A 16098-nucleotide genomic window follows, 5' to 3' on the forward strand; every position below is an offset into this window, starting at 1 on the left:
AGCTTTGTTGAGCAAATAACTCGACATCAAATTTTTCCTCATGGGCGATATATACAACACATCTTTTAAAACAAGCACACATCCAGAGGTAAAATTCATCTCAACATCCCCACACCCGAGTACCTTAGTTAAACTGGAGTCACCAAGCATAACAGTCCTTTCCACATTAAAAGAAGTGAAATCTGTGAACCAATCTTTATCATAGCAGACATACCTATTGGCACCAGAGTCTGCCCACCATCCTTCCACAGATTGAACCATAAAAATATTTGTGATCATAGCCACAAATGGTCCTCGGTAACATTAGCCTGTGGTTGAGACAGTTGTTTTCGAAATTTATAAGTTCAAGAAATATGCCCACTTTTGCCACACACAAAACATGTCACATTTGTCAGATCTTGTGAAGGGGGTTCTTGGTTCCATTTCTTTTGCCTCGGGTAATTTTTATTTTGTGGCCTTCTAGTATTTTTCTAGATTTTCTTAACTGGCTTCAAATGACTATTTTTATAAAATCGACCTTTAGGTAAAATATTTTCAGAAGTTAAATTTACCTTTGCAGTGGAATGCTCTTGTGTCATAAGTGCATCTTGTCCTCGTGCTTTTTCCACTTGAATCCAGGTGATTAGGGTCTCCAAGGACATCTCTTTTTGCTTGTGACGCATTAACTTCTGGAACTCCCTCCAGGATAATGGTAGTTTGTCAACAATACCTGCTACAACAAGATTGTCTCCAATTTTGATGCCTTCAGATCTAACTTCAGCCACTAGTATCTGAAAATCTTGAACTTGCTCCACCACTGATTTTCCATCTATCATTTGATAGCGGAAAAAACGGCTTGCAGCATATTTTTTAGCGCCTGCCTCTTCAGTGTCATATTTATTCTGCAAGGCTTTCCAAATTTTCTTGGCAGTGGTGTAAGTAGTATCATAATAATCATAAAATTGATCTAAAAGACAATTCAAAAGATAATATCGACATTTATAGTCATATGTGTTGTATTTCTTAATTTTTCAAGATGAGCAGCATACTCCTCGTCGGTCATCTCTTCAGTAGGGACTTTGTTCGAATTTTTCTCGGTCAAGATATAGGCCACCTTGAAGAGACTGAGGTAGAAAAGCATATTACCTTTCCATCTCTTGAAATGGGCTCCCTTGAATTGGAAGGGCTTGTTGAGATCGCCGGTATTCTTGTTGGGCTTCTCCAGTACTGGCTCCATGAATTTTTACTATTTGAATCTCCTTAAAATTGTTGGTGATAATTACAAATAAAACACCAGAAAATACAAATAAAAAAAATTACAATAATTATTGAAAGGGCTAAGGCATGGGAAATTCGCTCTCTTTAAGGAGATTCAAGCCCTCTGCTGTTAGACAAAACCTCACACCGGTGCAGCAGAAAAAACCTTGACTTGTCCCCCCAGGATACAACAGCCCGACTAAGTCGTATGGTTAACCAATACTGCACAATTGGTTGAACCCAAAGCTTTACACATACATCCTTTTTTATTTGCCAGATAATCTCACAAATAAAAAACTTGAGCTACAATAAGAGAGATGAAAGGCTCAATTTATAGGAGAAGAAACTTGGTGGGCAAGTACCTTGGAGAAGAGGAAACTTAGTGGACAAGATTCTTGGAGGAGAAGAAGACTTGACTTGGAGACTTGACTTGGAGAATTTTTGGAGGAAAAGTATAGGAAGTTGCTTGGAGGATTCTTGGTCACCAAGAAAAGGATTAACTTGGAGGAAAAGAAAACAAATCAAACCAATAACACATTATAATATTAAAATATCTGCTAACAATAGATAACAATTTGACTAGTCTAAAAACCTTCTTGAACCATTCTGGAATTTAAATTAAAGATTTGTTGTACGTGAGAGGGTAATTTTTGGGAAAAACTGGGCCGAGCTGCGAGTTGGGCTTTAAGGCCCAGAAAAGCGAAGGACTAATTAAAAAAGGCCGTAATGGTTACTCCGGCCCAGGAGAGACAGAGTTACTCCGGCCCAAAGGAGGTGGAATTACTTCGGCTTACGAAGTAATAGAGTTACTTCGGCTAGAGGATTGTAAAGTACTTCGGTTTGGGGAGCAACTTGGAGTTAGACCGGCCTTAGAGGCATACCGGTTTGAGAGTTATGCCGGTCGAGTCAGTGGTTCGGTCCGAACATACCACGGTTCAGGTATGAGAGAACCGAGATATGATAGCATGAAGAAGAACCGAACAACTGTTAGTACGGCCTACTTGGTGGCTCGGCATAGCCATTTTTACTTCGGTCAAATAGAAGTTCGGCCATAAAGAGAACCATCCCACTTGGTTTAAGCAGTGGGGGAGGGTGTGAAAGGATAAGCATTATCCTTAGGAGAATGAATCCTAGGATGACTCTGCATGGAGAAATACAAGTCCTACTAGGATTGTGCCACGGGAAACTTATAAAAGCTCACAAGCATCACCTTGGAGGAGGTAATTGAACACAATCTTTCTGAGAACTTAGAGCTTTGTCTACTTGTCAAGTTTTCTGACTTAGGCATCGGAGAGGTTTCCGGCACACACCCGCCGGCTAGCTCACGTTTGTGTTTTCAGGTGACAAAGCGACGTCGTACGGAGGAGCGTGGACTTGGTCAACAGGATTATACGAGGAGAATTATTTCCTCCCCGTACAATTGGCGCCGTCTGTGGGAAGAACAGACAAGAACAAAAACCTCTTGACTAAGCTTCTCCTTTTCTCATTCAATGGCACACATTGAAGACTTGCCGCAGTCCGCCGTCGACGGACTAACTCCAGAGGGGGGCGCAAGGCGCGAAGGATTACCCTCTGTCCCTCCTATGGCAGATCTGGAGCCCCAACAACATAACTCCAGGAGGAGTGGCAGGGGAAGGCGGAATAGCAGTCCTCGCCACTCTCAGAGTCCTGACAGGCAAAGGAGGAGGATTGATCCTCAAGCCCTGGAAGATCGCGTGAAGGAACAAGATGAACTAATTCGAAAGATGGCGGCGGACATGGAGGCTTTGAAACGCCAGATGAAGACTAAAGATGTGGCGACAGGAGAGGGGCGCAAGCATAAGACGCCCCCTCGCCACTCAGAGAATCGTAGTAGGAATACTACGCCCTCCCAAGGAGAGAGCAGAAGCCTCAGGACAGGCGACACTCACTCCTTGTCCTCAAGGACTCGTCACTCTAGGTCTGAGAGGACGAGATCCGAAAGATCATACACTGAGGGAAGCACGTATTGGCCTTCACATTCACACCAAACCAGATCCAGACAAACCGAGCTACCCAGGTCATCCGACTTACGAACCGTGCTAGAAGAAAAAGCACGATGCAAGGAGGATGCCAGGGCAAGGGATCCACACCGAGTTTCGGCCTTACAACGGTTGGCTCCTCGGACGCACGGAAGCGTCGAGGTTGGAATGCCAATACCGCGACCGGCCTACGAACCAACGGACAAGGCATTGGCAAGACTACAGACTTCGCCGTTTGTCCCAGCGATCGAAAACGCACCCCTACCATCAGGCTTCCTTCAGCCGAAGTTCAATACATATGAAGGAAAGACGGATCCGTATTCTCACCTGAGCCACTTTCGCCAAGTCATGGCTGTGTACAGGCGAAACGAGGCCCTAATGTACATACTCTTCCCATCAAGTCTGGGCGACTTAGGCCTGACTTGGTTCGAAAAACTCCCAGAGGGCAGCATAGCCTCCTGGGCCCAATTGGCAGAAGCGTTCGTAACAAGGTTTTGGACAAATACTAAAACACCGGTGGAGATAGACCAGTTACTCTCCATCGACATGGGTGAGAAAGAAACCCTCAGATCTTACAACAGTCGCTACTGGGAAACATTCAACCAGATTGGAGACTGCCCCACCAATCTAGCCATTGCGCAATATAAAAGAGGCCTACCAGTAGGGAACCGACTAAGGGATTCAATTACCATGACGCCACCCCTCACCATGGAGGCCCTGATGGAGAGAGTGCATCAGCACATCAGGGTAGAAGAGGATGGCGCACGTGCAAAGGCGAAATCTAGCACTACCATAGTACCAGAAAAGAAGACCTCAGCAAAGGTCAATACAGTAGATAGACAGAACAAAAACGGGCGTGGCAGACGAGATAACGGAGAAGACCCAGACAAAAGATGGTTGAGAATCCGCACTGCCATAACAACGGTGTTCAAAAAACCAATATATCGAATTCTGAGCGAAATAAAAGACGAGCCATTCGTCAAGTGGCCAGCTAAGCTAGGGGAAGCTCAGAAGAATTACGACGACAGATCTCGGTGCACCTTCCACAAAGAAAAAGGACACCGAACTGAGAATTGCACACCACTGAGGCAGCATTTGGAAGAATTGGTGGCAGCAGGCCACTTGGACGAATACATTGAAGGAGGAGCACAACCGGCCCCCCAAGATCATAATGACCAACCCAACAGAATGCCAAACGATGCACCACCACAAGGCATTATCAATGTAATTCATGGAGTTTTTGAACCTGAGCGCGTATGCGAGCTTAGAGGTTCGATCAAGAAGGCTGAGCACTTTAGGGAAGTATTAAGTGCCCAACCCGCCATCAAGAAGGGAAGGACAGAGGCAACAAACGTCATGTCCTTTTCGGATAAGGACTTGGAACGAATTTACTGCCCCCATAATGATGCCCTGGTTGTCACTCTCCGAGTCAAGGATTTCGACGTCAAGCGGATTCTGATTGACCAGGGTAGTTCATGTGAGATTATGTATTACGACACATTCAAACAACTAAAGCTGCAAGACAAAGACTTGGCACCTGCAGTTTCTCCCCTGATTGGATTCAACTCCATGCCAGAGTGGCCTGTCGGCAAAATAATCCTTCCAGTCAGAGCAGGAAGTGTATCAAAACAGGTGGAGTTCTGGGTATTGAAGGTCCCCTCCACCTACAACATCATCCTGGGCAGAACATGGCTGCATGCCATGCGTTCGGTAGCGTCATCATACCATCAGGTAATGCGGTTCCCCAATGACGCCGGTATAATTGAAGAAGTCTATGGCGATCAGATCATGTCAAAACAGTGCTTCGCCACAGCAAATGGAAGCCGAGCTGCCAAAGGATACGTTCATTCGGTGGAAGAACCAGAGAGTAATGAACTATTCGCGGACGTCGGCAAAGAGGCTGATCAGAAAGCGGTGGAAGACTTGGTGGAGGTAAAAATAGATGAGAAGAACCCGGATAAGTTCTTCTTGCTTGGCTCATCATTGTCCAGCGCTGAGAGATTAGAGGTCTTGGAATTCTTGACCTCTAATATCGAAGTGTTTGCCTGGACACCTTACGACATGCCAGGCATTGATCCAAACTTCATCAGTCACCAACTCAATGTCCACCCAACCGCCAGACCAGTCATTCAACGCACACGCAGATCGGCACTCCACCACGCCGAAATAGTGGCAGAAAAGGTAGGCAACCTGTTGGAGGCAGGAGCGATAAGGGAAGTGCACTACCCAAAATGGATCTCCAACACCGTCGTAGTGCCAAAAAAGAATGGTAAATGGCGTGTCTGCGTCGACTACAAAACAGTCAACAAAGCGTGCCCAAAAGATAGCTTCCCTCTACCAAGGATAGATCAACTGGTGGACTTAACGGCAGGACATAACCGACTTAGCTTTTTGGATGCATACAGAGGCTACCACCAGATCGCCATGCATGAACCAGACCAGGAGGTCACATCCTTCACAACACCAAGGGGGTTATATTGCTACAAGGTCATGCCCTTTGGCCTAAAGAACGCAGGGGCGACATTCCAAAGGATGGTCACCAAGATGTTTGAACCATTGTTAGGCAGAACAATGGAGGCGTACATCGACGACATGGTGGTCAAAAGCAAGGATGAGAATGACCATCTGAAAGACTTAGGCGAGATGTTCCAGATCCTGAAGAAACACAAGTTGCGCCTCAACGCGTCCAAATGCGCATTCGGAGTTAGATCTGGCAAATTCTTGGGCTTCCTGGTGACTAACCGAGGTATAGAAGCAGACCCCTCTCAGATCAAAGCAATCTAGGAGTTGGAGAGACCAAACTCAGTCAAAGAAGTGCAGCATCTCACTGGAATGGCGGCTGCACTCAACCGGTTCATAAGCAGGTCATCAGACAGGCTACGACCATTCTTCCAAGCTTTAAAGGCTAAGTTTGAGTGGGATGAAGAATGCGACCGAGCTCTGGAAAGCTTGAAGGAGTACATGTCTTCCCCACCACTACTTGTTACTCCAGTACCTGGTGAAGAACTCTTTTTGTACCTGGCAGTCTCTCAGCACGCAGTCAGCGCGGTGTTGGTTCGTGCAGAAGGAATACAACACTTGCCCATCTTTTATGTCAGCAAGACATTATTGGGAGCCGAAACAAGGTACTTGCCATTAGAGAAACTAGCATTAGCATTAATGATGGCATCCAGAAAATTAGCGCACTACTTTCACGCCCACACCATAGTCGTCCTCACAGCCTTTCCACTAAAAGCTCTGTTTGAAAGGGCGAACTTCAGTGGGCGAATTTTGAAATGGGCAGTAGAGTTGGGACAATTCGACATCAAGTTCCAACCCAAGACCGCAATAAAAGCTCAATCTTTGGCAGACTTCGTCGCAGAGTTTACTCCTGGAAGTCATCATATCTGCCCAGTCGACCTGACTGACTCAACCGAACTAGGGACGGAAGTTGACGCCGGAATAGCGCAACCCCTAGTGGAAGGTAGTCCATCAACCGAACTAGGGACGGAAGTTGACGCCGGAATAGCGCAACCCCTAGTGGAAGGTAGTCCATCAAGCACAAAGGCAGACCACATTAAGGACAACAAGGAGGAGCCAAACAAAGGCTCACCAGCAGTTCAAACAGAGGACGAAGGGCAGACAGCCAATATGGACTTTGAAGAAATCACCATCCTCGACCCCACGGCATCGTCTGACCCTTCCACCTGCTGGAAACTATTCGTTGGGGAGATGTGGAAGCTCTTTGTGGATGGAGCATCCAACCGACATGGTGCAGGGCTTGGCATAGTCCTCATCTCTCCAGACGGCCTGGTTATAGAGCAAGCAATCAACCTTGGCTTCCCAGCATCCAACAAAGAAGCAGAGTATGAGGCGCTTCTCGCAGGACTCAAGTCGGCACACTTCATGAAAGCAACCGAACTAATGGTGTACAGCGACTCACTGCTGGTGGTAAACCAAATTTCTGGCGAATACGAAGCAAAGGATGACAGAATGGCCAAGTACCAGGAGCTAGTCAGAACGGAGATCAAGAAGTTTGATGTGGTAAGGATATAACAAATTGGCAGGGAGGAAAACAGCCGAGCGGACGAGCTAGCAGGCCTTGCCTCAATGGCAGATACATCAATCCCTCATCCATTACTCATCGACTTCTTACCAAAACCAAGCATAGAAGACCCCGAAGCAGAAGAAGTGTATTGCGCAGAATTAGGGCCCTCTTGGATGGACCCCATCATCCTGTTCCTAAAAGACGGCATCCTACCAGAAGAGAAAAAAGAAGCCAACAGAATAAGGGCGAAGTCGCAGCGGTTTTGGCTATCTCCATCTTTGGCATTATATAAGAAGTCGTTCTCTGGGCCTTACCTCAAGTGCGTTCATCCCAGCAAAGTAGAAGCATTCCTGTTCGAAATACATGAAGGGGTATGTGGAAGTCATCAAGGGGGAAGGTCGCTCGCTTACAGGGCTATTTCACAAGGATATTGGTGGCCATATATGCAAGCAGACTCAGAGAAATACGTGAAGAAGTGTGAAAAATGCCAGAAATTCGCGCACCAAATACATCAACCAGCAAGAGAACTCCTACCTTTAACTAGCCCATGGCCTTTCGCAATGTGGGGCTTAGACATAGTAGGACCACTTCCAACAGCACCCGGAGGCAGAAAATTCTTTCTCGCAACAATAGACTACTTCACAAAATGGGTGGAAGCAGAAGCATTGGCATCAATCAAAGAAAAAGATGTGAAGAAGTTTGTTTGGCAAAATATTATCACTCGGTTTGGCATACCAAAAGCACTGATCTCAGACAATGGAACTCAGTTCGACGGCAGAATCTTCAGAAGCTTTTGTGAAGAATACAAGATAGAGTTCTACAATTCCACACCGGCGTATCCTCAAGCAAATGGGCAGGCTGAAGCATCAAATAAAGTCGTCTTGGATGGACTAAAGAAAAGGCTGGAAAAAGCAAAAGGCAAGTGGGTGGATGAACTTCCTCACGTCTTATGGGCTTACCGCACCACTCCTCGGCGATCAACTGGAGAAACACCATTCTCCTTAGCCTATGGAATGGAGGCAGTGATCCCACTAGAAGTTGGCCTCCCCACAATACGAAGCGAAAATTTTGATCCAGACTTAAATGGAGAAGCCATAGCCCTAGAACTCAACCTTGCAGAAGAAAGAAGAGAAAGAGCATTAGTCCACATCGCCTCATACCAACGAGAGTTAATCAAAAAATACAGCAAAAAGGTTCATCCAAGACAATTCAAAATTGGCGATTGGGTACTGCGCAAAGTAATGGGAAACACCTTGGTCCCAGGAGACGGCAAGTTAGGCCCAAATTGGGAAGGTCCTTATAAGGTGGTTGGGTTAGCCGGCAAAGGGGCATACCACCTAGAAGACAAGGATGGCAAGGCAATCCCTAGGCCATGGAATACGGCCAATCTCAAGATATTTTACGTTTAGCTTTTATCTTTCAAACATTATGTAATTTTCTCTTCCTTCAATAAAATGAGATTCTTTTTAGCACAGATTACTCTTTGTAAAAGTTAGCTAGACTTGAGTATATTGCAAGCATTCCATCCTAAGTTAGCCGGAAAAACAAACTTAGAGGTTGGCTGGATTAAACCAACACCCTTCCTAAGCCCAGTATAAGGATCCAGGCTGCAGGACATTTGGTCGGAATAACCAAATACTCGAAGTTAGCTGAAAAAACTAACTTCAATTGTTGGCTGGAATAAACCAACACTTGTTACTCTTCAGCCGAAGTAAGTGTAAGGCTGAAGAGTGGTTGGCTGGAATAAACCAACACTTGTTACTCTTCAGCCGAAGTAAGTGTAAGGCTGAAGAGTGGTTGGCTGGAATAAACCAACACTTGTTACTCTTCAGCCGAAGTAAGTGTAAGGCTGAAGAGTGGTTGGCTGGAATAAACCAACACTTGTTACTCTTCAGCCGAAGTAAGTGCAAGGCTGAAGAGTGGTTGGCTGGAATAAACCAACACTTGTTACTCTTCAGCCGAAGTAAGTGCAAGGCTGAAGAGTGGTTGGCTGGAATAAACCAACTCTTGTTACTCTTCAGCCGAAGTAAGTGTGAGGCTGAAGAATGGTTGGCTGGAATAAACCAACACTTGTTACTCTTCAGCCGAAGTAAGTGTAAGGCTGAAGAGTGGTTGGCTGGAATAAACCAACTCTTGTTACTCTTCAGCCGAAGTAAGTGTAAGGCTGAAGAGTGGTTGGCTGGATTGAACCAACACTTAATACTCCTCAGCCGAAGTAATTATGTCGGCTAAGGAGTGGTTGGCTGGTAAGTATAGTTTAACCAACCAAAAACCGAAATAACATGGAGTGAATAGAAGACATTACAAACGCAAGCATACACACAATAACCGGAATAAGAGAAGTAAAATTTTCATTCAAAGAGAAGTCATTACAAGGGGGCCTGGTTCGGTTACAAAGGAGAAAAAGTAAAAAATCAAGAGAAAAGTTCATCAATTTCAGCGTCGAAAACCGCATCGGCATCAACTTGAAGACCGGTCTCTGGAGGGAGCTCATTCACACTAGGGTGAGCCACTTCGGCTACGGTTCCACTGGAAGGATCAACAGTTAGGTCTTCAGCAGTGGGCACCGACCGAACTGGCTGGTCCACATTTTCGGCCGGAGTATCTTCATCAGAGGCATCATCAGAGTCAGAGTCTTCCAAAAACTGTTGTTGCAGAGCAGCCGCGTACTCCGCCAGGGACTTCGGTATAAAATAATCTGGAGGGTTGAAGACCTCGGTCTGTTGATCTTGACCGAGCTTCTCCACTGCCGCCCTCCAGCCGCATTTGAAGAACAGCTCCTTTGCAGCGTCACATTGTTGGGCGTAAGCATCCTCTGCCCTCTTGAAACCTTGTTTCTCAGCCTCCTTCGCCTTCTCCTTCATTTCGGCGTCTTTCTTTCTTTCAAGTTTTAACAACTCGCGCAAGTACTTGTCCTTCAGCACAATGGCAGTCTTTTGTTTTTCGGCCTCGGCCGAACAAACCATTCCGGTCAAACGACCGACCTCACCTCGGAGTTCGGCCATTTCCTTTCTGGCCTCCTCTAGTTCGGCCGATTTCGCCTCTGCCTCTGCCGCTGCTTGCCTAGTTACTTTCCTCAGCTCCAGCACCTTCCTATGGGTGATTTGATTTTTCTGGATGGCCTGACAAAGCAACAACCTCAATTTAGCCGAAGAAAAAGTTGAGTAGAAAAACAGAAATGCGACCGAAGTTACTTACCAGAATCATTGATTTAGTGGCTGACCGGATAGACTTCAGCTCGGTGGTTAACTGTTTGTGATGATGCTCCATATCTTTAGGCAGACACACACTCTTGGCCAGGTTGATGGCCAACAGGTGGTCTTTCTCAGCAACAACCGAGTCTGTTTCCAGAATGTCTCGGTCGTTGAAAGATAGCTTCGGTGCCCAGCAACTAATGGTCCGGTCGGAAGACTCCGGTCGAGGGCTTGATGGTAAGCTCGGCTGAATGACAGGTTCTTCATCAACCAAAACTCGTTCGGGTTCGGCAGTGCGGGCACGTTTGGTTCGGCGGGAAGAGGATGGCTGTTGGGAAGGGAGGGCGACAACGGCGGGCTGCGATTGACTGGGAGGCGTTACTTCGGGCCTAGTCGTTTCGGTGAGAAGGGCCCTAACTCTGCTCCTTTTCGCCATCTCTTCTTCTGCTGTTAGAGGGACAAGTCTTATCTCGGGCAAGGTTGGGTCCGGCTCCGGTGCCTCCTCGAGAAGAAAATCGGTTACCTTTGCTTTGCGGCGACCGCTATACCGGTAGGTCGGCTCAAAGTTTAGAAGCTTGGCCCAACCTCTTTCTTTGACCCGAAATGCGGCTCGCAAAACTCCGAGGTTGGGATAGCTATACAAGGAATGGAGATGGGCGAAATCTGCAAAAAAAGAGAAGTGTTAGTTCGGCTAATATACTAAACAACCGAGATAACACACAAAACAGAAGACCGAAGTAAAATTACCAGGCTCTCCCATTTTCCAATTTATAGGTCGGCCAGGAATTTGAGCTTGAAAATCCTCAAAATTCCCAGAGACCCAGAAGAAGTCATCATCATTAAGGTCTTTATCCGGTGTGTGCTTAATTATCTTCTCTCGGCGGCGGCGAATCCTAAGGTAGTAGACCCACCCAGCATTCTTCGAGCCGATGGAATACTGATGGAATATTTCGGCAAGGCCAAGGTTTAAACCGGTTTGGTGGTTTAGGGCGGCTATGCCCATGATAATACGGTATGTATTGGTGGACAGCTGGGTGGGGCATAACCTAGTCTGCCTAAGGAACTCACAAATCAGTGGTTGGACGGGAAACCGCAGTCCGGTTTCTATTATGGACTGAAGGGTAAATGGGACGAAGCCTTCATTGCCCCAGGGAGTAGCATCTTTCTTTGCTAACACCAGTTGGACATCATCAGGAATCTGGTAATCTTGCCTAAATTCGGCCATGCCCCCAGGGGTTTCGACTAAATATCTATACTTACCCATTTGTTGTGTAATTTATGAATAAATTATTTCGGTACAAAAGTTAGTCTCAGTAGCTCGGTTGAGCACACGCAGGAATGCCTGGGCAACCTAAGTCTGCAAGGTAGAAAACAAAGGGGTTAAGCACAGATCGTTGGACCGCGCTACAAATTATAAGCAAGATATGCAAATCCTACTTCGGCTTAGTGGGCTGGTTCTACCTCGGTTTATCAAAAGGTTTGTTAGCTCGGTCTTGAGCAGACTAGACCGGTTTATCGTCTAGGGGCAGCTTTCTGAGTTCTGCCTAAAGAACTAAAGAAAGCTGGTCTAGCCCCAAGGCCTAAATCAGTTGTGGAATGAATAAAGTTACTTCGGTTAAGCTTCTAGGGACGGCTTTCTGAGTTCGGTTTAGGAACCAAGAAGACCGGCTTGGCCCCAAAAGCTTAGTTCGGTTGATAGCCGAAGTTCCTAGTTTCCTATATTCAAAATTTGGTGGTCTTATTTCGGCTAGAGTGAGTCAGGCTCTGGTAACCCACTGAAGCATTTAAGTTCTAGTTCGGTGCTTGCCTACAGAGATCTACCTGTGGGGGCAAACAGGATCCTAGTTCGGTTACTATGTGATTTTGGATCTAAGACTGATTTTCTACATAATAGTTTATACCTACATGGAGTTCTACTGGTGCGACTGTAAAAGTACGAAAGCAAAACAGACAAATGGAGAAAAATGTTTGCAAAAAGCATACAAAACAGAAACGAATGGTAAAACAAACAAAAAATCGCAAGATGGTTAGATTTTCTTACCAGAGAAGAGAGAAAGAAGACTGGAGTCGGAAACGGTGGCAGCAAGAAAAGAACACAAGCTCAACACAAGCTCGAGTGTGGAAGAAGTAGAGATACAGAAAGAAGATGAAAACAATGGAGTAAATGATTCCAGAATCGAAAGGGCTGTTTTGTGTAAAAGGGAGAGAGAAAAAGGCGGCAAAAAGAAGCGGGAACAGTACAAAAATTCTGAAGGACGGCGTGACAGTTGGCCACAGCTTATCAGAGCTTGCCACGTGTCACTGGAATTGGAAGCGTTACAGTCGCTGTGATTGAAGAGACGTTTTGACCGGACATACTGATACCCGAGGTAAACTTAGCTCGGCTGGAAAGGCTAAAGGGTTTTTAGCTCGGCTGGAAAGGCTAAAGGGTTTTTTAGCTCGGCTGAAAAAGCGTAACAAACTTTAGCTCGGCCAGAAGGCTGGTAATCCCAATCATGTTGCACAGATGGAATTAAGGGGCAATTGAGAGGGTAATTTTTGGGAAAAACTGGGCCGAGCTGCGAGTTGGGCTTTAAGGCCCAGAAAAGCGAAGGACTAAGTAAAAAAGGCCGTAATGGTTACTCCGGCCCAGGAGAGACAGAGTTACTCCGGCCCAAAGGAGGTGGAATTACTTCGGCTTACGAAGTAATAGAGTTACTTCGGCTAGAGGATTGTAAAGTACTTCGGTTTTGGGAGCAACTTGGAGTTAGACCGGCCTTAGAGGCATACCGGTTTGAGAGTTATGCCGGTCGAGTCAGTGGTTCGGTCCGAACATACCACGGTTCAGGTATGAGAGAACCGAGATATGATAGCATGAAGAAGAACCGAACAACTGTTAGTACGGCCTACTTGGTGGCTCGGCATAGCCATTTTTACTTCGGTCAAATAGAAGTTCGGCCATAAAGAGAACCATCCCACTTGGTTTAAGCAGTGGGGGAGGGTGTGAAAGGATAAGCATTATCCTTAGGAGAATGAATCCTAGGATGACTCTGCATGGAGAAATACAAGTCCTACTAGGATTGTGCCACGGGAAACTTATAAAAGCTCACAAGCATCACCTTGGAGGAGGTAATTGAACACAATCTTTCTGAGAACTTAGAGCTTTGTCTACTTGTCAAGTTTTCTGACTTAGGCATCGGAGAGGTTTCCGGCACACACCCGCCGGCTAGCTCACGTTTGTGTTTTCAGGTGACAAAGCGACGTCGTACGGAGGAGCGTGGACTTGGTCAACAGGATTATACGAGGAGAATTATTTCCTCCCCGTACAGTACGCATTAATTTTTGAAGCCTGAAAATATAACTGACGATAATACCAAAAAAAGAAAATTTAACTGACGATTTTATTTTATTTCATTGTTATTTGGGGCAGTGTTTTCTATAGTGAAAGAAGGCTAAAAATTGAAGCAGGATCACTATACCTGCCTAAGGACGACGAGTTGAAGCCACGAGGGGATGATGCTCACTTCATCTATACCAAGAAGCAAACAATTGGCTTGGCCGATGGTGTTGGTGGTTGGACTTGGAGGGGTGTGGACGCAGGCAAATATGCTCAGCAGCTCATGACTAACTCTCTTATTGCATTTCACAACCAACCTAAGGGAGCTGTGAACCCCAAAATGGTTTTGTTTGAAGCTTATTCAAACACTAAGGCGCAAGTATCATCCACAGCTTGCATTATTACTCTCGATGGACATGTATGCAACTCATCTTTTACTTTTACTTTGGCTTAATTGTAATTAGTATCTTAAATTTGCACTTTTATTAATTTAATTTTTGTTTTGTTTTTGAATTCCTCCACTTTCAATTGTCACTTGTACTAGAACTTGAAGTGTCATTTTTAAGGCCACTACCACTATTGCTTTCATTTCTATGCATGCATTGCGTTTGTGCATAACTTTTTAGTATATATATATAATTTATTATATTGCTTGTTTGTGCAGATCCTGCGTGTAATTAATATTGGAGACAGTAGATTTATGCTCATTCGACAAGGCAAAGTCATATATCATTCATGGGTTCAACAACGGAGTTTCAACTGTCCATATCAATTGGGAAATACCAAGGACCATCCAAGTTTAGCAATGGTTCATGAATTGATCTGTATATATATATATATATATTTCTTAATTGAATTCCAAGCTTGTTCATAAATTAATAAATCTTAAATCAGTGTTTTTCCCCTTTCTCTTATATCATCTCTTATTATGCTAAATTTCATAAATTTACACTTTAAACAGGAGTTGGAAGTGGAAGTTGAAGAAGACGACATTGTGGTAGTTGGAACAGATGGCTTGCTTGACAACTTGCATGAAAGTGAGATTAAAGAGATCATAAACCATGGTGTCTAAAAAGGTCCACGACAATTGGCTTGTTTGCTTGCCAACCTTGCATTGTACAATTCGTTTGACAAGTACGCTGATACGCCTTTTGCCCAGGCAACTAGGAAGGCAGGGTATTCATGCATAGAAGGCAAAGTTGACGATATCACTGTCATTGTTGCCTTTGTCATATATTCATAGCCATACCACTATGCACCAGCAAAACCTAATATATATATATATATATATATATGAAAAGAAGAAGAAGAAGAAGAAGAAGAAGAAGAAGAGTTGCTTTAGCGAGAATGACATTCATAGTGGAAGATACGATTTTGTATTGGAGGCGGCCATGGATGATGGGCAGTGCAATGCATAAAATAGTGGGTTCAATGCAACCCACTGAACTTTGATTATTTTTTTTAAAAAAAAATTATGTATTATTATATAAAATTGTTCAAAAAAAAAAGATTTATCAACAACAAAATATTTGTTTAAAAAATAATTAATTATGTAATTGTCATATTTTTATACTATTTTTTGTTTAGTATGCAAAATGATTTAATAGTTGAATATAAATATATATGAGACTTATACGGATACTATTACAATAATCATTATGTATGTCAATATTAAATAGTAAATAAAACATGATGTAAAAATATGGTGAATGTAGTCTTATTGACATAATAAATATCATGATACCATTTTTTTTTAATAATAGTATAAATAAAAATAAAAAATCATAACTTTAAAATAATGGCCAAAATCCCCTTTACCTCCCTATAATTTGGGCCAGTTGCAATTTATCCCATATCGTTTGGAAATATTACACCACTTGTGGTTTGGGACTAAACCACTACTGTTACTTATTCCGTTTGATTTGACAAATTCTTACGTGCTGGTGAGGAAATTAATGTTTCCCTCCAAAACTAACTATGTAAAAAGACAAATGACCTACATAATGAAAATTGTTAATATGTTAATTAAAATAAAATAAAATAAAAATATAATTATAGATTGATCTAAAATATAAAATGTAATTAAGAATTGTTTTAAAAAATAAAATATAATTAATAATTAATCAAAAATTAATTAAATTAAAATATAAAATGAACAATAATTAAAGATTAGTTTAAAATATAATTAGATTAAAAGGTTATAAATTACAAGCAATAATTAATATCGACCATTCATTTCTAATATATACACAAGTGCGTGAATATATATTTATGTTCATATACATATATATATATATATATATCTGTTGTCTTGTTCATATATAT

General features: G+C 43.8%; 1 protein-coding gene across 1 annotated transcript; it reads left to right on the forward strand.

Moving 5' to 3' along the window:
* The first annotated feature begins 1015 nt into the window (after positions 1–1015).
* Positions 1016–14845, forward strand: LOC114296972 (putative protein phosphatase 2C 55). The gene is made up of 3 exons (XM_082918166.1): positions 1016–1203; positions 13867–14191; positions 14735–14845. The coding sequence occupies exons 1-3, from the start codon at positions 1016–1018 to the stop codon at positions 14843–14845; spliced, it is 624 nt and encodes a 207-aa protein (XP_082774292.1).
* The last annotated feature ends 1253 nt before the right edge of the window (positions 14846–16098 follow it).

Source organism: Camellia sinensis, chromosome 3 (assembly GCF_055761805.1).
Source record: "Camellia sinensis isolate YWXY chromosome 3, ASM5576180v1, whole genome shotgun sequence".
NCBI classification, from domain to species: Eukaryota; Viridiplantae; Streptophyta; class Magnoliopsida; order Ericales; family Theaceae; genus Camellia; species Camellia sinensis.

Coding starts and splice junctions, on each gene's coding strand:
- LOC114296972 (XM_082918166.1), top strand. CDS start 1,016: ATGAGCAGCATACTCCTCGTCGGTCATCTCTTCAGTAGGGACTTTGTT. Junction 1,204..13,866: donor ATTCTTGTTGGGCTTCTCCA/GTACTGGCTCCA, acceptor TATTTGGGGCAG/TGTTTTCTATAGTGAAAGAA. Junction 14,192..14,734: donor TTATTACTCTCGATGGACAT/GTATGCAACTCA, acceptor CACTTTAAACAG/GAGTTGGAAGTGGAAGTTGA.